The sequence below is a fragment of the Porites lutea genome, chromosome 3 (genome assembly GCF_958299795.1).
Source record: "Porites lutea chromosome 3, jaPorLute2.1, whole genome shotgun sequence".
NCBI lineage: Eukaryota > Metazoa > Cnidaria > Anthozoa > Scleractinia > Poritidae > Porites > Porites lutea.
Window position 1 is genome coordinate 45,609,225 of NC_133203.1, and position 25,350 is coordinate 45,634,574.

The following is a 25,350-nucleotide window of genomic DNA, read 5'->3' on the forward strand; positions in this document are numbered from 1 at the left end:
AATTTTGTTTATTCCATTTTTCCGCCCTAGACTAGCCTGCTTTTAGCAGAGTGGCGCCACTCACTCAGTTTCAGTTGACTGTTCGTGCGTTCTCGAGTATACAAAAATCATATACTGACTGTTTTGCAATCTAATTCCACCCCCCTGAAAAGGACATTATTTTATTGAGTCCCGATTCTAAAGATTCAATTCCGATTTTCTTTGTCGATTATTACTGTTTTCGCAAAACTGGACTTGCTTTCCACTGTGTTCCATACCTTTACAGTGACTGTATCGCCAGGGAAAAAATAATTGAAATAAATAAATAAATAAATAAATGTCTAGCCGGATTGTTTGGCCAAACGGTAGGTTTTCTGCGTCCGATAAGGACAAAAATCACTCTAACGAAGGAAAAATAACCGAAAAGCGTAGCCGGAAAGAAAGGAGGAGAGTGGGAAAAAGAAATGGTTGCAAACTTAAATAGTTTTTGTATCAGCTACTTTTTCGATACTATTTGGCCGAAAATAAAACTGCTTGACGGAAGAGCTTCATTTAATTTTGGAAGCGTTTTCAAAAATCAAGCTAGATGTATAACGGCTATTCCATTGCAAGATATTTATACTGTCGTGCGGTTGTCCAAATCATGACCCTTTTTCAGACCTAAAAAATGTTATTTTCACTGATCTCCTTTTTTCAGACCCTCGTAATTCCATAACCGTTTTCAGACCTGGTATAAGTAGAAATTAAGTCATCATTTTTAGACTTAAGGTCAAACAAAAAGATTCTTAAAATCTATTTCCATGTATTTCGAATTCGCATCTTACTCTTTCTTTCTGATTCATTTGGAATTGAAACGACAAATACGTTCGTGCACTCCCGTAGCCTGAATTTCATCCGATTACTTCGAGTCGTTATTAGGGACCTTACGATCCGAAAACGGCGACGTCCATGAAAACGTCGTTGAAAAATAGACTTCGCATCCTTTTAGACGTTTTCGCGATTATCCCAATTCGCAATGTTACTTAAAAGAAGGTGATTTTGGTTGGAGCTGAAGAGAGGGGGCCGCGCCCGAGTTCAGACAGAGATGGGAGAAATTATCGCCTTGTCGTTCCCGTACTCAAGTAAACTTAAAGTGTGGTCATTTCACGTCGTAGTCGTGCAGGCACAGCAAAGATATGTACAAAAAAGCGTGATGCACGTGCAGAGTTGTTGTTTTGCTCATTAGAGTGGCTTTCGTTTGAGTGTCGTAAAACCAAAACCAAAGTAATTACTCTGGCCAATCACATAGGACACAGACAATACATTGAACCAATCAAAACTCGAAGTAATTACATGTGGCTGACGCAAAGCGCGGGAAAATGCATGCGAGCGCGTCACAATTGGCTTTGGTTTTACTTCTGATTGGATGAAAAGGTGGCGCGAATCTTTTAAGCCAATCGCATCGTGTAGAAAGTGCAAAACCAATTACTTTTCGACACTCAAATGAAAACCGCTCTAAACCTATTGTTTTTTGATTTCTCCCTGCCGTCGCCGTCGTAGTTTCGTAAGGTCCCTATTACTTCCTCTGTAACGACGTTGCTGAGAGGAGAAAACGACTTGAGGCAATCGAATGAAATTCAGGCTAACACTTCCCTACGTTCCTTGAAAAGCATACCTGTTTTCAGACCAAAACGGTGCGTAAGGGAGTAACCCCCCCCCCCCCCCCACCTGCCCGGGACCGAAACTCGGCATTTTCACAAGCAAAAACTACTGAAAACTAGCAACGCCTTTTTCTGCTCTCAACAGCCTCAAGCCGGCTCATGAGGGTCTCAATAAGGTGGAGGCTTTTACGGTTATCGGCTAAAATTTTGGCTCTTTTACGGCTGTCGGTTAATTTTTTTCAGTTACGGTTAACAAAAAAGTTAAAAATTAACTTCTTTTGTTTCACAAAGTTAAATATTAATTAATCTGTATTTTTTGTATCTTTAAATAAAAATAAAGGTCTTCGGATCATCTCGGGATGAAACAAGCTATTCTTTTCAAAAATTTTAGCATCTAATAGATCATACTTTTTATAAAGTATTTCACTTCTAATATTATTTTACACATAGAAATGTCAATAGTCAATTTAAAAATAATCTTTGTGAAAAAGCAAGAGCGGACACGCAAACGCCCAAACTCAAGGCCGGGCCGCGACATTCATTATAACAGAAATGGCCGTTTTCACACTAGAGACGGATTATTCGTGTGAGACGGGTTATCCGTTTGATGATCCGCGTCAGATAAGTAATACTTCTTAATTTGAAAATGGAATAGTTTTAATTTTGAATGAACAATCCGCCTGACTTTATCCGTCAATTTTGACAGACAGTTTGAAGACGGGATTATCCGTTCCAGATAGCCTGTGTACGGCCGTCCCCTCCCCTCAGAAAAAAATCGGAGAAGGAGTGTCTGTGGGAAGGGTGCGACTGTACGCAGGCCAGTCTCAGACGGATAACCCATTTCTAGCTCTAGCGTGAAAACGGCCAATAACAAAATTCCCGTGTCCAGTGTTTTTAATGATAGCGAAGGACTGTACGGAACGACTGTCTGCCGTTGCCTTGTCCGTAGGCCTCATTATTCCGCGCAGCTAATGCGTTTCGGGTCACGTGGTCCTAGCGCGTTCGCCACCGAAATGCCTTGACCGAGATTGCGTGGGAAGACGCCGTACAGGGACTTAGGCATGGCAATGTCTACCGTAGCGTCAGATAAAAACAGGGAAATGTTTATCGGCGACGTGTTTTACAAACAGTGATATCTCTACGAGTTGTTTCACTAGTGTTTCGAGGGCACGACCTCCTAAAAATCGCAAATATTCATCCGCAGCAAAAAGCCACACTTTCGCTCTGGAAAAAGTTAGTTCCCCGAGAGAGTGGCGGAAATGGAGCCTTGGTCTTGGTCAACACCTAAAAGGCGCTTCGCCTAACGTGCGTACGGAGTCACACTAGCCGGGAAATAAAAAACGCAACCATAAGTGAGTTTAGTACCTCCCTTAAAAGTAGCAAATCTAGGAAACAGTTTCTTTTACGGTTAACTGTTTTTTACTCTGTTTACGGCTAACGGTTAAAATTTTTCATTTTCCTATCAGTTAACCCATTGAGACTCGGCTCATATATCAAATACAGTAAAAACCCGCGTATAAGAACCTAAGTTGTTCCAAGCTAGGCTCAGAAGGTTCTTATTAAAATGGTGCTAACTGGAAAACTCCCGAAAATTTAAGAATATGTTATCTATGTCAGACGAATGAAGTTGAAAATGAACTTCATTTTCTATTCTTCTGCAAACTTTATGACAATTTACGTTTAAAATTCTTCAGTGAAATATCTGATAGATATACACTTTTCAAGGACTTAGATGTGACTTCAAAACTTTTATTTCTCTTTAATAGTATAGATCCCTCTGTTTGTAGATCAATTGCTGCTTTTGTTTTTGAATGTATGCGTTACAGACATGATATGTTATTTCAGAAAAGAATATAATCTTTTTATTTTGCCATATATTTATAAATGATATATTTGTACTTTATTCATAAGTATTAGTATAGGTAATAGCACGATTTGTAGTGATATTTGGCATAAATACCACGAGTGATATTTCAAAATTGTTATACGTAATTTCAAGAGCCGTTAGGCGAGTGAAATTTGAGACAATTTTGAAATATCACGAGTGGTATTTATGACAAATATCACGTACAAATCATGCTATTATTTGTTTATACTACTACCCGCAAAAGGTTTGTAATTTTCACATGTAGGTATTTCAAATTAAGCTGAAATACCACTGCTCTAAGCCAATCACATTGCAGAAATTTCTCATGTAGTAGTATAAGATAGGTAATGCCATGTATAGATATGGAAATACCTTAATAAATTGTTGTTGTTGTTATAATTCATTGGTCACTGTGGCGTTTTTTTGGTATTTGAGCATAATATGTTATAAAAATATCTTGAATCCAAGCATGTTAAATTAAAGCCAGTTATAAGTTTATACAAAGCTATGCAAGTTAAACAGAACAAAAACAACATTAACACATGATACTTTGTTGCTGCTGGGCTACGGTAATTGGTAATTTCTGGCTGAATTTCTCAAACACTGCTGGTCACTCAAAGTAAGAAACTTGTTTCAAAATTGTAGGCTAAAACAAGCTGTTATGTAAAAGGGTCTAAATGGAAAATCTTAGCCTGACAGGTTCTTACAAGTAAAATCTAGCCTGCGTAAAATCTAGGTTCTTATACGAGGGTTTTTACTGTACTTGGGATGGCGTGTGCACAGCGTAGTTTCATTTTGGTCGGTTAACTACGTTGAAAGACCGCGCGCATTTGTTTGACAGGAGCCTAGAAGCTTAAGAGGTTTTGATGGATATTGTGTTGCCTTAGCAGTCAGTAATCCTTTGTTATTGGTATTTATAAAAAGAGACATTTCAAGAAAACTTTGTAGTAAGATTATAAAACATTGCCCGTCTTTCGACCACTGTGGTACGACATCGTGAAGACGAAGCGTGTCTGTAGTATGGCGCTAAAAGAGCAGCTGAAGATTCCCATTTGTTACGGAATATTGGGGCTTTCCAGAGATGTCTAGACAGTTCGCACAGCAACAATGATCTTTACTTTGAATACTCCCTGTTTATCATCAAGTTTCCGGAAACCTGAAAGCATCTTTCATTGGTTGAACAAAGGTTATTTGATATCAGAAACACGGTGTTTCACGCGCCCTGCACCAAGCCAGTTCTGTTGAAAGGCTGAACCGAACTTGGTCTACTAGTTGGCGTAGAGTGCTGATCGCATTTTTCGCCTTTTTGGACCTCTTCAGGCGGCCTTAAACATGGCGTTCTCCTGTCTAGCTACGTACATTGTTATGTCCTTGTTCCTGCTTCAAACTTACGCGCAACATGGAGGCATGGGTGGTGGTGGAGGAGCTGGAGCTTCAAGTAAGTCCGTCATTGACATAATCATGTCTTTGTTTTCGGCCAAGTGTTCGCTCGCTCCCTTTCCTTGCTTTCTTCAGATATTTCTTTGAATCGATCTCAGTTAGTTGCGCCATTTACCTAGCGTGCGGCTGGCCGATTTCGAGGAGTGGGCAACCAACAGTCAAAATTCAAGAGGAAGTCTCACTCCGATCTTCCATTCAGATTTGCCGGGGATTTGTTTGGTTTGCACAGTCATGCATTATTATTTTTTCCATCATCATAGGCATAGAGTGCATTTTTCTGTTTGAGAAGGACTTGCTTTCTTAAGATCGATAACACCATCTCAGTTTATTCCTTGAAAGTATGTTAGGCGAAATGTTTCTCGCCCGCGTAAATCTCGTTTTTTTTCCAGATTGCATTAAGTTGAGCTAGCGAAAGGCACTATTTTAGAAGAGTATCTACCTACATACACTTAAACCTTTTTCACCGAGATGTGGAGGGAATTACTCTCATGTGAAAGACATGGAAATTTCGAGTTCCTACACATGTAAAATTTATTTTTCACACTTGCGTGGGTCTTCGTGACTCAAACAATACTCCTTTGTGAAAACAAAACCCTTCTGTGGTGTCAAAATCGCTTTGCTGCTTGTTGGTGACATTTGCGAGAAAAGGTGGACAATTTCGCTTACAGGTGCTTTTATTTGCTGCAAAAAAGGCAATATTATAAATTAAGGTTGAAATAGTTGGTACACAGACGATTTTTGTGATCCTTTTCTGGTTGTGTGCGACGTATGCTAGGAATGTTGTTATCTGGGATTTCTCCTCTTTGTCACGACATACTGTGCGTGACCACTGCTCAATTGGTCGCAAACCACTCGCAGTTTTCTTGTGCCCATTTATTTCCTAGGAAGTGTACTATTCCTTTTTTCTAGACTTCTAGTTTAAAGTTTAGAGAGGGTATTTGAAGATGGGAACTTGCAAGGTTTCTGGACGGTTTTTTGGTTTTAAAAAAGCTGTTGAATATTCAAAGACCGGCTGTCGTCGTGACCTTTCGCCTTCTTGTGAAAGAATGTGTTCTGTAAGGTAAGAAAGCATGCGTTGTTTTGTTTTGTAGGTGTTTTTTGAAAGTTTTTTTTCTCTCGAGATAATTGAATGAGGATTTCTACTGAGAAAATGGCAACTAAGTTTGTTTGATCAATTAGCTCGAGAAAAACACTATTACGTTCGGCTCAGAGCTCATAGCAAAATGGCGCGATCAGGTCAAATATTATTTTATGTGCGCTCACCTGCCGGAGCTTGAATTTACTGTAAAAACTGAGGCAAATTGCATTGAATATCCAGCGCTTGAAGGCTGGGACATACGTGTATTTGAAATTCTCATAGATACTATCCTAACTTTCTTCCCTGAATTCAAGTTTTAGTTGGGGAACTCAATCTCCGATAAAACAGATACTCTTACAGCATGGACGCATGGACGACCTGATACTTTTCACTGTAAAAAGAAAATACTTCAGTTGGCTGAAGCTTAGCTATTACTGCCCAGTAGTTACTAAATAAATCAATAACATCATATTGTCGTCAAGCTTAAACTAGTAAAACCGTTGAAACTGCAAACTGAGAAAGAAAAAATGAGCGAGTGCAAAGCAGAGGTTTCGTTATATCAAGAATCACACCGTCGTGTTCATTGACATTAACACCCTTGCATGATTCCGCAAATTAATGTAAGGTGAGCCAGCCCGAGCTAGGATCCCGGCAAGCGGTCAGCCTGCCTTTCAATTATAAACACAACAAAACTTTAAGAGAAAATAATGTATGAGCCGATATGGCCGAGCTAAACTCAAGAAAATGGCGGCAAAAAATATTGCTCAGTGAATGTCATCTGTATTTTGAGGGTATCAGCTAGGAAAAACATCTGCTCATATTTACCTTTACCGAGAAACAGGTTAAGGTGGCTCGACACAGTTTTTCAGGGCCAATACCTCCCAAGTTTGAGCATAAACTATGTCACCATAAACAAAGTCTTCTAAAAATTGCCACCACAGTTGCATTAGATAAAGATGAAAATTTGTTATGATCAGGGTTGCAATGACATTGGAGTTGTCATAGCAATGAAATGACGCTATTACCTATTTTACTTGCAGCAGTATATCTCGGCACTGGAAACTGTTCTTCCAAAATCATTCACGGGAGCTTTTTCCTCCAATAGCCACCTAGATCTTCTTCTGTAAGAGCGTTATCAAGATATTTTGGGATAAAGATTTTGTGGTTAGAAATACAGTGAAAAATGGACAATCTTGATGTTCGTCTGTTATCTGAAGAAAACAAAGGGCTTTTGACATGCAATTTCACCCCATAGTAGTTTCAATCTTTTTAAAAACGTGTGTGAAAGATCATGGAGATAGCTCTAGCCGATTGCTAGAAAGAAAGGTTTGATTAGTATGTATCAAAGCGCTCTTGTTAGCAGTTTTTGAACATTTTGGTCTACTTAAACAAATTAGCAAATAATTTCTAAACCGCTCGATAGATTTTTTTAAAAATTTAAGATTCTTGAGATTAACGTTGCTTTTATATGACCTTTTAGTTTCAAGAATTTTGACATATTGTAAGGCTCGGGGTTTCTGTCATGAAGAGACGAAGGCAACAAGGCTTATCTAATTGCACAGGAAGTCGGATACAGTGTATGTTGCTTGTAACCAATCAGTGCAGGGCTCTGAAGGATATTCTGTTTTTCGACCAATCAGACAAAAGTCCAGATTCTGGATTACGGGCAGACGACGAGCTAAGTAAATATATTAGGCATCCATTTCCAGGGAAGAAGGACTACCTGATTGCAGGTTATTGGTGAAGTCATGGAATTTGAAGAGGTCAAAAGAGTATGAACCCTGATAGAAATGTACAGAGATGGAATGAACTTCTTCCACAGTGAAAGTCATTCTGGTATCTGTTGTGCATAGGCCCTTATTGTTGTGTGGTGGCTCTAATGATGCAACATGTAGATGCAAGGTACAGCTGTAAAAGAAGTGAAAGATGACTCTGACATTTTTGCGCTTTACAGCTGGATGAGAAAAGTGTAGTCGCTTAGATTACTATCTTATAGTCATGTCAGTATTTTATATTAGCAAGCCCTAAGAGTTTTGCACTTGGCGATAGAAAGCATTATTCTAATTAATAGATTCTTCGCATCTTTCTACAGGGCCTGGCAAATGTCCGGATTTTGAGGCCCCAGAGTGTCCTGACGACCCAGAAGACTTTTGTGCTGATGATAGTACTTGTCCTACCAATTTAAAGTGCTGCAACACTGGATGTGAACTGGACTGTGTGGGTACGTCAGAAAACATGTAACAAAACTTAATGAAACAAAAGTAACAAAACTTTTGTTTCATTAATGTTATGATTTTAGCTGGGTGGGACAACAGTGCCTGGATCTGGAAAAAAAAGGACTGTCAATTTTTTCTGTCCAAAGAGGTCCTCTCAATGTTAGAAAGTACATTGTTGGTTTATATTAACGTAGAATGAAGATGATATGAACTGCAGAAATACACATTTAAACTCAGCAAATTGGCCTGCTCCCAATTTATGGATCTTCATAGCTCATTTGGTAGAGTACTGCAGCGCTAACGGAGAGGCCATGCTTTCAGATCCCTTTGAAGTCCCGAAACTTTCATTTTGGGTTGATTTGCAATAGCATAAATTGCAATTACCACTGTGACGATCATATCTTAATTAATTTCAGTAAAACTATTTAAATAGTAAATGAGTGTTTTGACACGTGTCTCTTATCGTTTTATTTCTTGACTGTTTTATAGCTGTATGATTGTTTGTTTCTCTTGATCTTTAATTAGTTCCTGAAGATGATCCAGAACCACCTCCTCAAAAGGTATTAATATAAAAAGTGATTTTAATTCCCTTTATTATGATTGTTGCACAGGAGCGTTATTAAATGAAAATGAAAACAAAGCTTTGGTGAAGGTCCCAACATTTATGTTCAGTACAATATAAATATTATGGAATGATCTAAAGTTATATAAGAAAGAAAATTTATGTGGACTTTGTCTTATGTGACTGTTTGTTTAGATTGGATTGCCTGGAGATCCTGGACCTAAAGGAGAAAAGGTACGTCCAGGTTATTCATTTCACTCTTAACCCTTTAAGCCCCAGTATCCACATACGAATTCTCCAAACTGATCTCCATACATGTCCTTTAAGAATTAGTTGAGAGAATTTAATAAAACATCAAGGCATTTTCTCTTTGGTGATCATTTTTTATATTCTTACAACCTTAACTCTTGACAATGTATGGACATTGTTAGGAGAAAATTGCTGTTGGTCACTATTGGGACTTAAATGGTTAACTGTCATGTATACCAGTACACTGTAATACCAGCTGTAGTATTGTAGACAGCTCATCCAGACCACTATCAGGCATGCTAAATACAAAATGTATGAACAATGTGACGATCTGGCACTGCTGCTCTTCAGCTGCTTTATAGTGTTGAAAAATTAATGCAAGAACAGATTTGACTATCTTGTTAACGAAATGCTGTACATCAGGCAATTAAGACTGCCTTTGAACGTGCTAAGTCTAGCTGTATTTTCAATTATGCAAATTTTCAGAGTACTTAAACTCCTTTTGAACTCGCATTTATTTCTATTCCTTGATAATGGCGTAATTAGGTTGCCGAAACATCAGGACATTATTTTGTTAGTTTTTACTTGTTTATGTTTTTTCAAATATATTTTGTAACTTTAGCTTGTTTTTCTGTAATTCTTATTTATCCACATAGTTTATTTAGTTACTTTACAATAATATTATCTGTTATGACTGCTGTAACCTTTCCCCTCCGCCCGCCCTGTCTAGCTTTTGCCATTTGCGGGCGGAGATGGCAAAGTGATGTGTATGAAATAAAGTATAGTGTGTGTGAAAATAAAAAAAATTATATATTGGTTAAGAGAATAATATGAAAAAAATAACTTTTGTACTTCAGGGTGATCAAGGAATCCAGGGTAATCCAGGACCTCCTGGTCCGCGTGGAGAACCAGTAAGTGTGGTAGTTTTTGTTTGGTTATGGTTGATATAATTATTTTCTCATCCTAAATGCACTCATACATTTTGTATGGGCTATTAACACCCTTAAGTGTAAATGTAGAATTAACAAGGGTAGAACAGGGGTACATGTGTACCCTTGTAGAACCAGACATATGCAAAACCTATGCTCATGCTATTTGTTTACTATGTTGGACTATGTTTCAGCTATGCTATGTTCACTACTGCCTATGTATTAACTATGTTACACACCAAACAACATAGTCCAAAGTATGCAAAATCTATGTTGAAACTATGTTTAGGCTATTTGAAAAGCACATAGCTTTTGAATACCTATGCAAATACTATTCAAAATCTTTTCATAGTCTTTACATAGCTATGTATTTACTATGCAATAGAAAGTTCTGCTTTTCCTTCCGATTAGCATCCTATGTATTCACTATGCATCAAAGCAAAATAGTTTTTACATAGCATCTCGATCTTTACTTTTATTTCCAACAAATTACTTAGCTTTTACATAGTGCTATGTATATTCTATGCTATGTGATGAAACATATTTGCAGCCTATGTATTCACTATGTGACATTTTAATTTATCATGAGATAAAGGTTACATAGCTTTTACATAGATGTATTTTTCCTGGATCACTCATATGAAATAATGTAGTCTACGCGTTTCCTATGTGATATTCCAACATAGCTTTTAAGTGACAAGGCTTGTTGATGGTACAGGTTAAATAGCGCTTACAGAAGGCTAAGCATACTTCTAAAGTAAAAAGCAGTGTTTTAAACTAAAACACTGAAAAATCATGCACTATAATTCTTTTTGTGCTTGCAGATAGTTTCTTAGTGAGAAGATTTTTGTTAAGCATTGAATCGCTACATCCATCATCCCTGTCTTAACTTTCCTTTCTAGCTTTTCCCTAGGGTTTCTTCACTTGAAACGATACTTCCATGCATCATTTTCTTCTTTTATATTGGGTTCGATCCTTCGTCTTGATTGTGGACGTCTCCTGAATATAACTGCATGGTCAAAACTGCGAAACGCTAGCTGCAGTCCTCGGTGTTTGTCAGCCATTTTGTTTCCACTAGTTCCCAGGGAAGCCCGTGAGTTCAACACATGCGTATTTTGCGTTTTATCGTCACGTGGGCCTTTTGAACCAATGAAAAGGTGTGAAAATTGACTGTTTCCACGCGGGCGCTTTCAAGTCAAAGAAGACGAGGTGTAAGCGAATGTTTTTTACAAGAAGACGCTTCTTTTTACTTCAATTTCCAGTCTTTTTCCTGCCAGGTTCAACGAAAAGTATTCCTAACATTGGTAAGTGATATTTTTCTCAATTAAGTTTCGATTTGCCTGTGTTGTCTCCCTTTTTTGCGTATCTGAACAAGGATCGGTCACCATCGATCACACTTTGATACTCCTTCGTTTCAATTCTAAAACGTCAGGTTGTTTTTGTGTTCATTTGCCTTAAAATCTCCACTTTTCCGTTTGCAGATACTTATTCGTTGCAGTCAAAAGGAAGCTGTATGGCACTGAAGAGCACGACATCAGCAAAAAGTCTACACGATAAGCAAATTAAGCAAACTTTAACTTGGGGTTTCGATTCTGAAACCTCCATGAAAATACTGCATTTGTGTTACTATTAGTGTTCGTGGTATTATATTGCTATAGTTTTTCAATTTTTCGTTTCAAAACCTATTTCTTACCAATGTAAAAGGTTTTCTAATTCATATGTTTATACTATTTTTACTATTTTGGTGATTTTTACGAGCGTATTTCAAACACTACATTTGCTTAAGCAGATCGAAACCTACATACATAAGAGACTATGTAAATTCTATGTAATTTCTGTTTGAACTCTAGTTAAAGCCTGTGTATGTGATATGTTTTACCTATTCAAATACTATTAAAACCCTATTTCAAACCTATGCAAAGACTATTTGTTCTGTGTTTTCCCTATTTTAATGCTATGCAAAGTATATGTCACCTTTAAAAAGGCTATGCTTTTCATATGTTTTTACTATTTCTAGGCTATCTAAATTCTAAGCAAAGCCTATTCAAAAGCTATTTAATCAACTGTTCCCTATTCCATTTTACTATGTAAACTCTATTTCAGTCCCATGTGAAGGCTATTTATTTTCTATGATTTTTCTATGAGGTTGACTATGAAGTCTAAAATCTCTTTCCACAAGCTCAGTAAACTCTATATAAAGGCTATGTGGAAACTATGTTATTTCTTCCTTTATTCCTACCTGTAAAAACTGCATAGCTTTTAAGTAGGTTCCGTTTAGTTTAGTTAGTTTAGCGAAAACATAGCATTTTCGATACAAAAAACATAGTCCTGACATAGAAACAACATAGGATCTGGTTAAAGCAATGTATGACTGATTGACATAGGTTTTACATAGCTTTGTGACATAGCATTTGCATAGATTCTACATAGTGTCTGATTCTACAAGGGTAGCCTATAAAATAAATGATGAGTTGCTCCTGCTACAATGGTATGTTACAGCAGGATGCTAATCAAAAGGGTATACAATTCCACCATGAACTGCTGATCATGATTTTTACTCTTGTAGCTTATTTTTTCTTTTGAGTGATTATATTCCCCATGTGGTTTTTGAAAGGTTCATTGATTGCGTCAAGAAGTAGGAAATTCCTTTAGCTATTCATCTGTTAAGTACTGGAATTCTCTACCTGATCACTTTAGAAAGACTGTAGATTATAGTGAATTTAAGCGCAAATTGTTAGTGCACGGTTTTAGTTAATACTACATTAATTAATATTATATTATATATGTTGTAACTTTTAAAATTAGTTAGGATCGGAGATACTAGCTATGTAAGCTACACTAAAATCCGAGGATAAATAAAGTTTATGTATGTATGTGTGTATGTATGTGATGGATTGGAAGCTTTGCTGTTCAAGTAGCGAATGTAGACGGGAGATTCTATTTTTCTTAACCTAGGACAGTATGAAAACCAAAACACACAAATTATATTTGACTTCAAATAAAAAAATATTTATTATACATACATGTATTATTTTATGTAAGCCTTTTAGTGATTATTTTGTACATGTATATATACTTTGTTTTATGATTTTAGCAATCATTTTATGGCTTTTAGAATATAATGCTTAAAAATTGTACTCACGTTCTTGATCATTTTTATAGACAGTTGCGCTATATAAAATTATATCATAACATAATTTTTTTTTATTTCAAAATTTTAGGGTTCTGCTGGTGCTGCTGGTGGCAAGGGTGAAACAGGCCTACAGGGACCTCAAGGATACCCTGGACCACCAGGACCCATTATGGCCATGCCAACACCTGGAGGTCCAGATGCAGGTCCACTGGATGTCGGACATGTAAGAAAGTCTTTTATAAAACTTTCCCACTTCGATCATACCTGTCATTCAATCATCCCTGTTACTTGAAATCCAGAGTCCCCCCCTGAGCATACATGACCACCTCCCATACATTGTTAAGCATTTTTGGTTGTTGCTTACATGTTGTAGCCTCCCACACAGGCGATTTTAGGGGAGCTCATGTTTCGTCCCTCCCCACAAACATCTGCTCAACTGAGAATAACATTCCTTTCCCAAGCTTAGCCAGTCACATTGTACTTTCCAAATTCTGGAAAGTTGACCTTGACCACAGGGTGACGCGATAATTACTCGATCTGCGTGAAACACAAGGAAAGCTTTATGACCTCTAATAAATGTTAGACTTGGAGCGGCAAAAATAAGATTTATTCAGATTTTACAATACTCTGTGTACTGCATAACCTTAGCGAAGGAAAGAAAAGAAGGAAAAAGGTAACTCCGGGGTCACGTTTTTACACTGCTACGAGGTTATGAGTCGTGTTTGTCCTGTCAACACTTTTTTCAGAACTGTTGATTGGTCACGTACCACGCGAATAAAACAATGGGAAAGGAATGTTGTTCTTGGCTGAACAGGCATTTGTGGGGAGGGATGAAAGATGAGCTCCCCTAAAAAGGCCTGCGTGGGAGGCTAACATGTTGTTGCTTACATGTGTGTATGGAAGGTCGGACTGTACATGTACAATGTAATTATTTTGATCCAGATAAGGTGTCTGACACGGGGCTTCACTCCTTCTTTATTTTATGATAGATCCCGTAAATTGCCAATATATTATGTAAATGATAAAAAATAATAAAATAAAAAATAGGAAGTATATGCATGCTATGTTTAAGTACATTTTTATATTTTTTCATGCAAAGAACATTATAAATAAACAGGAAGCCACTCACAAGAATAATGATGGAAGATGTGGTCATGACAAAATGGTTTTGAAGACATATTGTTTATCATAAATACTTTTATTATCATAATGTAAATTTATTTATTTATAAAATGTGCAATGTCCTTATTTTTATTTCATTTTTAATGCTTTTTATAACAATGTAGATAATACGGCCAAGCGACTCTAAGGGGCCTGGAACAGTCATTCAAGAAATTCGTGGAGAGAAAGGTTCTCCGGTATGTTCTCTTTTGCCCTTTTCTAAAAAAATTAGTTTACTTGTGTTATGTGGCTGTGAGTCCCAAGAGTAATGAACATCAATTTTCTCATTACATAACCAGGAGAAGAGGCTATGAGAATTATTAAGATGATCACCATACAGAAAATTGCTTTGATCTGTTATCAAATTGTCTCAACTAATTCTGTAAGGAAATGTATAGAGTTCAGTCTGGAGAATTTGTATGTGGATATTGGAGCTTGAGGTGAAGTCCTCCTGGGATGATTTTTTCTTAGTGGGTTGAGTTGTAGATGGGGCAAGATAGAATTGTACACAGTACTGACAGCAGTATGATCATTGTCTACTGAGAAATATATCTAGCATTATTTTGGAATAATTAATTTGTCTTGTGAAGATGAGGTACAAAATAAATGACTACTATGTAAACTGGAAGAAGTAAGTTGTAAATTATTACATGTACTGTCAGGTTTGTCTGTACTGTGTCTTGATCTCTAAACAGTGTGATTTAATTACTTTCACATCTTTGTGCTCATCATAATTTTATGTTGATAAATATGAGGCCTTTTTTATGCGCCTACTGGCACGATGAGACTTGATGATGATGAAAAGGACTTTATACTTTAACAATTTACATTAAGTGCCAGCTACACTGTATGTGTACAAAATGCACAGTCATGCACTGGCCAAGTCAGAGGTAGAGTGCTGATTACTGTGCTACAGTTAATAAACAACACTTTTAAGTGTTTCAAGCTCTATAAATCCACCTGGTTTGTACAGGGCATGGAAAAACCTGGAAAGTCCTAAAATTTAAGAATTTCATTTTCCAGGCCTGCAAAGTCATGGAAAATTAAAGTTTTGTTTGGTAGATTTGCTGTTGCAGATACAAGGACACTGTACAATAGAGACAAGTAATTATAAGCAGTGCCAACAGTGTGCATTTTGTTGGAGACGAGTTGTGTCTGGTTAACTGAGTTAGGTCAAACAGTACCCTAAATTAAGGAAAGTTTTGAATTTTTTAGAAAGTTTTAGATGAACTTTAGGTCATGAAAAAGTCATGGAAATTGAAGACCTGAAAAGAGTACAAACCATGTAATTGCCAATCTGAATTGGCCAGTCTGTGTTGGCTCAAAGGGAAACTGCTTATCTCACAGTTATCCCTTTAAGCCCCAATATCCACATACAAATTCTCCAAACTGATCTCTATACATTTCCTTAAAGAATGAGTTGAGAGAATTTGATAAAAGATCAAAGCATTTTCTCTTTGGTGATCATTTTATTAGTTCTCATAACCTAATCTCTTGACATTGTATGGATATCATTAGGAGAAAATTGATGTTGGTCACCATTGGGACTTAAAGGTTTAAGCCAGGTGTCAGTAAACTTGGGTTTGACTATAATCCTAATTCATAAAGTTTACTTGATTCACTTCATATCCATTTGTTATCAACATCATAGGGACCACAAGGTGCGAGTGGACCACCAGGTGCCAGAGGACCTGATGTAAGTTACAACATGAATACTAAAACATTGACATTAACACTAAGGCTGGCCATGATGCTGGAATTGTGATCCAGTGGTGGTGCTCCAACCTCAACTTTTTCAGTAGTCACCTTTTGGCGACCTAAAATTTTATTGTGGTTGCCATACCAGTAAAAGACATACAATTTTGGGCAAGCTGTATCTAGAATGTATATGCTAGCCCAGGAGTCATTAACCCCCCCCCCCCCCCCCTTATTTCATTGGCAAGGTAAACAAATAACAACATACCAAAATCTACTGATTACAATGACGAAATTTCTTGGAATTCCTCTTAGTTGTCGCATTTCAATCAATGAGAAATCTGAAGTTAGAAGTTGAACAAAGAAAATGAAGATTACTATACTAATCATAAAGAACTGTCATGTTTGGAAATTCATAAGAAAATGTTATTACTGGATTTTGACTCCAGTTCAAAATAGTTCAACCTAATAAAAGTAATGTCCTATAAATTACACTAAAGTGTACATAATTATTTTGTCCATGCCAATTTAATTGAACTTTATACCTGCAATGAGTCTTAACCACCAGTTGAGGGGTGCATTTTTTCAGTGTTTTTTGTCTGTTGTTTATTCACCTCATAATAGTCAGTTCTTGTTGCCTTTAGGGTATTCAAGGGGAACTTGGTGAGACAGGTCCTATAGGATCCCCAGGTCAAGCGGTATGTCACATTAATTATTTTTAAGCATTAATAAATTATTATTATATCAAACATAAGACTTTGCATGTTTATCCAATATCTAAGTGTTGAAAAAGTAACTATTATTAAAAATAATGATGATGCGATTATCAAGCAGTCAAATGTATGTTCTGAGTCTGTGGATGGAATCCTGTGGTGTGACTGTTCAGTGTATCTCACCATAGTTAGTAGAGGAGACTGGTTAGGAAAGCCGGCAACCATCAAAGTTGAAATCAGTGGTACTGTAGGTTATGTTGGAAGCTTCTTGACTGTGCACAATCCTTTGTTTTTTGTTCACAAATTTTGACTGAATAAATTAATGCAGTGTTTAATTCTATTGGTCAGTATATTCAAAATGATAGGAATGCCATTGACCGTTGTACATGGTCGCAGGTCCAAAAAATCTAACAAAAACATATAGCAAAGAGGTTTCCCAACCATTCTACTTTAATTATGATCTTGCCTTTATTGCCTATTTTTTTAACTCTCATTATCTCACTTGTTATTTACTGCATCTGTGTTTGGGGTGTCGCTGCTTACATACAAATAGTTACCATAAAATTCTGAAAATAAGCCCCGGGGCTTATATTTTTCAAAGGCCTTTTTTTGAGGGCCTTATTTATGGAGGGGCTTATATTCGGAGGGGCTTATCTACGAAGGGAAATTTGCATTTCAAAATTGATTGAGCTAACCTCTGTTGTGTTAATCTGAAATTTTTAATCCTTTTTCTTGTAACATCAGATATGTTTTTTTAAATCTTATGATCAATACAGACACATCATTATTTTAATCATTATTATATTTATTATTATTATTAGGAAAAATTGTCTTTCCAAAGAAAACAACAAATATGTAAATGTGTCTGAGTTTAAATTTTCAGTCTATGGTGATTATTAGTCACCCTCTCAAAATAAACCTGATGATTATTATTTATCATTATTGACAATTATTTTTACCCTGGCTTGTTTTGCAGGGTTCACAAGGAACCAATGGTTCCCCTGGTGAACCAGGCCGGGATGGCAATGACGTAAGTATATGTATAAATGGATCAATAATTGAACGCGGTGGTTTTTTTTTATGGAAAAGTTAGAGAAGATCTGTCACCACCACTGAAAAGAGTACCTTACAACAGTAGACGTGCCAAGTTTGAACGTGATATAAGTCTAAAGCTCCGCGAAGTTGGGAAAATTTACAGATTTTTTGTGACCGCCACTATAAAATTTAATTTTGTCTGTAAAATTTCGCAAATTTGAGCTATATCTTCATTACTTTTCAACAAGTCACTTTCAAACTTGGTATTTTTACCCCAGGGTGGGGGTACTCGGGATTTCAAGTGACAGGGATGATCGAAGGATTTTTTTGGGTTTGAAATTTTCGATTCCGGGATTTTTTTGGGTACGAAAATTTGGCTTGGGTAGCTTGATTTGAGTAGGGATTTTTTGGGGGTATTAAAAAGAATCAGATGAGGGGAAGGATATATTCAGATAGTATGATGAATAAACAAACACAAGTGTTCAATTTCCAATGTTTTTCTTTGTGTTATAGCATTACCCCTTTGTGGAACTTTTAAGGGTCACAAAATCGGCATGTGATTTTTTTTCGGGTCAATTTTAGGTTTTTTGGGTTTTGCTGGAAGCCCTAGGTTTTTTTTTGGGTCTTGACTTTTGGCTCCATTCGATCATCCCCGTCACTTGAAATCCCAAGTACCCCACCTGGGATTTTTACCAACAAAAGTATTTAAAGGCCCTCTTTCCAGTGGCATCAGTTGATTCTCCCTATCTTGTCCATGTCAAAAGTTGGCAAAAAAAAGCAGAAAGGTCTAATATTATAATAATCTCTCCAGGTTATAAAGGTGTTTGTCTTGTAACTAATGCCCCGGTCCCTTCAAGTAAAATGATCACTTGAAGATGAAATTGCTTCTTCTTCTTGGGATATTTATACAAATTGGGTCCTTGATAAACATATTTTAAGGAGAAAAATATTTAGATAGTGGAAGTTGTATTATTTATTACTAATGATGGTAAAAATCTGCAAAATGACAATAATTTTGGGGTCTAATTTTCCAGACAAAAAAGTAACCAACGGGGTTGTCAAAAGTAGCTGGTTGCCGGTAAAAATTGTCACCTACTTGGTTAGTATCGGCTGGCTACTCTGCTTGGCATTTCTTTACGGATGGCGTTTTTTAAATAAAATATGCCTGGACGTACTGGCCGCTTACTTTGACAACTCACCCGTCTACAGTGACTTCAAAACTTTCTGACAACCCGGAATGAAACAAGCAAGTTCTAGGTTTCTATCAGTGTAATAATGGTTTTAATTTTGTAACTAGGAGTTATCAGAGCTTAGGAGAGTGCGTTCAATTATTATGTTTGCTACGCATACATGTAGCAGTTGAGGGGAAAGGATGGATTGTTCTTGCGATAGATAACTATGATTATGGTATAATTTATTTGAACATAAAAGGGTTGCGTACAGCGAAACCTTGATTTAAACTGTGCATGATAATGAAAAGGTTTTGAAGGCTAGTGATCAGCATGATATCGTATAGTTCATCTCAAGTGCTTGTTGTTTGAGGAGACACTGGCCAGAGTTCTTTGGGCGTGTAAAAAGATCTTTTTGTTTTACTGGCGCAATAGATGTTCTACTGGGCGCAGTTGTTCGAAGGCCGATCAACACTTAACCCGGGTTTCTTTTCTTTTCTAAAAAAACATTTCTTTGGATAATTTTCTCAGTTATTTTTAAGAGCATCCAATCATCAACTTGTTGGCAAAATGAAGCTTTCACATCTGAGTTCAAATTTCGCACTAACCCTCCTCGCCTGGGTTATCTTTAAACCCAGCTTTGAACAACTGGCCAAGGTACTGTTAAAAAGGAAACAGTTGACAAAGTTTTAGATGATGTAATCATTAATTTTATTCAATATTGGGAATTCCACATGTAGACAATTACTGAAATTTACTATCAAATGCCGGAAACCGTTACTGGCAAGTCTTCTTAATTTGTGATGATATTAAGGAACGACCCAAGACCACATTTTTGTGGTGAATGCCGGGGCACAATGATTGTGTTTGAACACTGGTTCTTTTTAATTTACACTACACCTCTCAATTTCACACGTCTCAAGGGAATCATCAAAGCCTTCAGTGGAATGTGTGTGCGGCTCACGTCAATAACTTTTACATTATATTATTTGGTCGAGTGTATTGATTTCGGTGGCTTGAGTTGGGCTACTGTGGGCTGGTCACGTTTTTCCGAATAAATAACATAGAGCTAAAATGTTCGTTTGTCCAGTGCCGAAAATATCACAAGTCATGATGAAATGGTGCCGTCGAGCTTAACATCTCAGTAGATTTACTTTGTGGAATAACAGCTGCTGAGCTTCACAACTCGCCAGTAAATTTACTTTGTGGCACAACAAGCAACCCGGTTTGATGCATGCACCAGGAGTAGCACGCATTTTCCGAAGAAATATATGAAGGCTTAATCCAAAGAAAAATTTTACTTAGGGTGTAAACTTTCAGCACACTTTTGAAAGATGATGCTTTGGAAGATGCATTAAACACAGATCGATAGTAGACCTTCAGCAAACTCTTAAATATGTCTCTTTACAAAGATTCAGCAAACTTTTAAAAGATGCTCGATTTACGAAGAGAGAATAGCAGACCTCAGCAAACAGTTGAAAGATAAATGCCGAGGACACACGAATCACCACGTGAGTTAGCGTGTCAAAGTGAGGCAAAACGTAAGCAAGTGCCTCAAAGTGAGGCAAATGTGTGTCGACGACGATGACGAATGCAATCTCGAAAAAACCTCCCAAATTACTTGCACAGAACACCCAACACAAATAAGGGGTTGCATTCGAGGTACGAGAACGCAATAATTACAAAATAATTAAAAATAATAATTTTTTTTGTATATATTTTTGATTTGTTAGAGGAAAAAAATGTCCTTTCCAGAGTGAACTCCAGCCTGCGGGCTCTTCCTGCCGGTTTTTTAATTTTATATAATTTTATCATTTCTGGTTTAAAGAGGAGTACTTCAGAACAATGTTGCTGACCAAAAACTGCTTGTATTTGATAGGGTCAACCAGGTGCTACTGGAGAAACTGGAGAAGACGGTGCAATAGGAGAGCCTGTAAGGAGAATTAAATGAATTGTTGTTATGACATTATCATTTAATTTTTATAATGAATGGAATTTCCCTAATGCTACACTGTATACTGTCTTGGAGACAGCATTCAGTTTCCACAGTATTCACCCAATTTAATTAAATTACAGTACCAGGAGTTGGTACCAATTGCCATTTTTACGTGTAAAAGTATTTTATTAGTAGAAATGAAAAAATGTTAGTGGAATATGATGAATTACCCTTATCATCCAAAACAAAGCTTTGCTATTTGAGCCAATCTACTTGTGACTGACTACACTTTTCAACTAACTATTGGTAGAATGCATTTAATTAAATGATTCCAGAAGAAGAATAACCAAAAGCTTTTGCAAATCTCCAATGTGAAATGCTTTTTGGCAACTTAAATGCTGCAATCATTGAGATATCTTATTTCAAGCAGATTTCAACGTAAAAAAAGGATGATTTCAAGAGTTCATTCCTGCCAGTTATTCTTATTCTTATTCGGGAATACGATTAATCAAACACTCCCTAAGTATTATAATGGAACTTTTAACATTTTACTGTCACGAAAATAATATTTTCTTGACATTTTCTTGAGACACTGATCAAGCTACCTTTGTATCTGAAGTACATCAATTTCATTTCCATTTTACTAATTGCTTTTTAAAGGGACCTCCTGGTATTCCTGGTGTTCGTGGACTTCGTGGAATTAAGGGTGATATGGTAAGAACCATTCTGGATTATTATTATTATTTTTTTGGCTTGTATAATATGTAAGTGCATACAGCAGCTGACCAGGGGCCAAGTAATATCAGAGTAATATCAAACCCTATACATGTAGCTAAGAAAATTTGGTTCTCAATCCATCCGCTGGAGAAATTTTGTGAGTCAGTTGATGGTATGTCTGTCTCTCTGTCTATCTGCACCATACAGAAACCAATGTCAAACGTCTTACTTTCTGGCTAGTGTGTCTGCAACCTGATATTACACATCCTTGTTGTGGTCAATTGGCTGCTGTCAAAACATGATTGTTATCCGCTGACCAGTATGACATGACCATAAATTATCAGGTGTCGACCCATTGAGGTTACATGTATCTGCTTACAAGTTACTAGCTTTCAGCTGACCACAGGCTTAACTCCCAGTGGATTTCTTTACAATGGTTACAAATTATTCATATAAAAATCATTTTAAAGAAATCCACTTAGAGTTGAGCCTGTGATCAGTTGAAAACTATGAACTGCCAGCTTCTGACTTTAAGCCTTGGCTTAATTTATATGATAAACTATTAAATTATCATGAAGTAACCCTTTCCCTCCTAATCATGGTGAAAGAAATAAGACGATCTTGACAATTTTGTGCAGAGGCTTAGCGATTTCATGTAATAAAACCTTATGTTTGTGACTGTGCCGATTTTCATAAAATTGACTTTTTGAAGGTCATGTTATGAGAAAAAATGTTTCGTACTATTATAGGCTGCAGATTGATATTTAAGGGTCTGTGTCATGGTTGTCTAGTTCATTTTGTTAATTAGATTTGTTAATTGCCAATTAAACACACTCTTATTCACAATTAATGAAAGTTTACATTGGCAAAGAAATTACTTGCAAAATTAAATGACAAAATCAGTTCTTCTTGTCAAACAAATTTGTCTCTAAGGCATTACAGACAAACCAACATTACATTACAGACATTACATTACACTGTTGTAGCAGACATGATATATGTGTTGTCATTGGCACGTTATGCGTGTTAATATTTACTCGCACAAAGGCTCTTGTTTCTACCATGTGGTCTAAAACAAAGGAAATTTTTAATGAGCAAAATCCTAACACGGTCGTTCCGTGTTAACTCCTGCTTCTTTTGTCCGACCATGTGAATATGTTGTACGCGTGTCATCACCAAAGTGGCTAAAATCCTGTTGAGGGTCGCAATTAAAAGAACAATAAACTTTGAAAAATGGATGGGCTAACAAGTTCTCAAAAACCACAGTGGCAAGTTTGTTCATCCATGCTTCCTTTTGTATATATTTATTTTGTTGTCTTATTTTTAACTTCTTATAATGTTTTGAGCTGTTATCTTTTGTTTCACTGTATGTGGTGGCGGTTCCCAGATGAATTTTGAGAAATGTTGTGACACAGCTCCTTAAATTTTAATTAAATAACAGTTGTGTTTTATGTTCTGACTGTAGGGTGCACAAGGGGCGAGAGGGGATCCAGGAGATCAAGGAGAGAAGGGTCCTACTGTAAGTGCTTGCTTTTAGTGGGGTAACAGTGGTGGGTGTGGTAGGGATAAGGATTAAATGGGATTGGTCAGAGAATTTTGTAATGCGTGAACAATTTCTGTCCTGCTATTATTCCAATAACAACTGTTTGACTCGTCCAGAGTCATCTCTCTAAGTGCTAATACTTGTATCTATATGCTAGAAACTATGACAAACAGAACATGAGCAAAAATCACCTGGGCAGCTCTAGCTAGTAGTAGTGGTCTAGTTTTAGTAGTAGTACATATATACAGTTATAGATTTTGTGTACCTCTAGGTCATTTTAGAGATCCTTATCCTTTTTTTAAAGCTCAATAATCCTCACATTGAACAAAATGTAGTGCTCAAACTCTTGTTAATCAAACCAGAAACCAAATATATTAAATAATGTTGCTCTTTTTCGGGCGGCCAGGAATCTGGAATAAGAACCTGAACTAGAACCAGAACAAGGACAGGAAACAGACCCAGAACATCATCTTTTGGGAAAATGCTGACCATAAAAATTAAAATGTATTTAAGGAGGTTTGCACCTATTTTTCAAGGTCTCACCCTGCAGAATTATGGTTATCCCTGTGTGTGGTATCCCAGTGTTTTGGTTATCCCCTACTTAAATCATTATTGTATCCCCTTCTCATATAATGTTTTTACTTAGTGTTGTGTGTACCCCGGAGTATACCTAGGTCACTAGCGATTTGGGTATCCTTCATGACATTGCCGAAATTTTTCTACCATGTGTGCTGAAAAACCGTCCCCTCCTTATGCATGTATTTAAGCTTTCTTTTTTTGCTTTAGGGGCCCTCTGGTATACCAGGAAGAGGTGGCATTGATGGCACTAAGGTAAGTGTTGTGAGAAGTAAAAAATCATATTTAACTTTAACTTTTTAAGATCTCACGCAGTGTGTAGAAGATATAATATTTTTTTATGTTGGACTGCTGGCTCAAACAATATTCTTTTCTGGCCAGGAGACATAAAATTCATGTCTTTGAGCTCATATGTACTTCTTATAATGTTTATGGATAATAAATATACATGGATGGTAGAGATTGAAAGGCTGGGTTTACCACAACTAATTACAAATTACTTTGCATTTGTACTTCTAATCCCGATATTCCATTCCCTTAATTAGAAACAAGCTATGACCTTGTGATAAATAATAATAATATGTGTAATATGTGTTACATTTAGAAGACTATTTCAGTGAAAATTCTCCTGATGTGTCTAATAAACAGCTCACTTTATAGAATGTGCTTTGTACGGGGTTATATTCACTTGTTTGTGTCAAAAGCCCTCACTCGTTGACACAAACAGCTTGTGAATATAACCCCGTACGCCGCACTTTCTATGGCGTAAACTAAATGTATGGTGTACCTATTCAACTTCACAGGGAGACCAAGGTCCACGTGGAAGACAGGGACTAAGTGGTGATCCCGGCCCAAATGTAAGGGCACATTTTTTGTGTGTGAAAAGTGTGAAAGTGATAAAGTTATGTGCTTGGGAATGCATGGCTTGCTTGGTAGGAGTGTGGTTATTGTTTTGCCAAGTCAAGGGCTCATTACAATTAAACTGGGCTGTCTTGCTTTGTTGCTGTAGAGATGTCTTGACATTAAGTTAAGACAACAAGCCAGGGAGCCTAGTGAGCTATGATCCTAACTTGGGAAATCAATTTTCCCTGTAATCACACTTAGTGAGCTAGCGGAGTGAATCAAACTAGCAGCAGAACAGTAGATAACATCTCTCTGTTAACATGACGGCTCCTGGCCTGCTCATTTCTTGTCTCACCGAGATGATACCTTAGGAAAGTGCGCAATAGTCACCCCCTCGGGCTATGTTTATGGGGAAAGGTAAACTGTTTGCAATGAGGGCTGTTACTGGTTTTGACAACAATAAATAAAAAAAAAACCAAAACAATGGCCTTAATTCTAATAACAGTAGGAGGCTGTTTATATCCATGTAGACCAATAGCACGCTACCCGATCTGCTTCATTATCTTCCTTGGTTTTTATACTCTTCAATATTTCTTGTTGTAATTATTACTATATTTTTGTCACTCCCTACTGACAATGGAAAATTAATAGAGTTGGCACCTTTATTGACAAAATATGGTATGCATTTCCGCATTATTGTTAATTATTTAACCACGATATTTCTTTTAAAAGGGAACTGCAGGTGCCAAAGGATCTGCTGGACCTCAAGGACCTGCTGTAAGTAATGTTTGAATATTTACTGTTGTTGTTCCTTGGTAATGTAGTTGTTACCCTAAAATTCATAAAATCATGACACAAGCTCCTGTTGA

The 25,350-nt window shown here is 36.8% G+C and overlaps 1 protein-coding gene across 1 annotated transcript in view; it reads left to right on the forward strand.

Annotated features, from left to right (window-relative positions):
• The first annotated feature begins 4,588 nt into the window (after positions 1-4,588).
• LOC140931257 (uncharacterized) overlaps positions 4,589-25,350 on the forward strand; it is a 73,422-nt gene continuing 52,660 nt past the window's right edge. The window contains exons 1-16 of the mRNA XM_073381026.1: positions 4,589-4,924; positions 8,097-8,225; positions 8,746-8,780; positions 8,978-9,016; positions 9,889-9,942; positions 13,182-13,316; positions 14,380-14,451; positions 15,906-15,950; positions 16,594-16,647; positions 17,639-17,692; positions 20,746-20,799; positions 21,463-21,516; positions 22,985-23,038; positions 23,849-23,893; positions 24,442-24,495; positions 25,214-25,258. Of these exons, the coding sequence (XP_073237127.1) occupies positions 4,819-4,924; positions 8,097-8,225; positions 8,746-8,780; positions 8,978-9,016; positions 9,889-9,942; positions 13,182-13,316; positions 14,380-14,451; positions 15,906-15,950; positions 16,594-16,647; positions 17,639-17,692; positions 20,746-20,799; positions 21,463-21,516; positions 22,985-23,038; positions 23,849-23,893; positions 24,442-24,495; positions 25,214-25,258 (1,029 nt within the window). The 5' untranslated portion in view covers positions 4,589-4,818. The remainder of the gene's footprint in view (positions 4,925-8,096; positions 8,226-8,745; positions 8,781-8,977; positions 9,017-9,888; positions 9,943-13,181; positions 13,317-14,379; positions 14,452-15,905; positions 15,951-16,593; positions 16,648-17,638; positions 17,693-20,745; positions 20,800-21,462; positions 21,517-22,984; positions 23,039-23,848; positions 23,894-24,441; positions 24,496-25,213; positions 25,259-25,350) is intronic.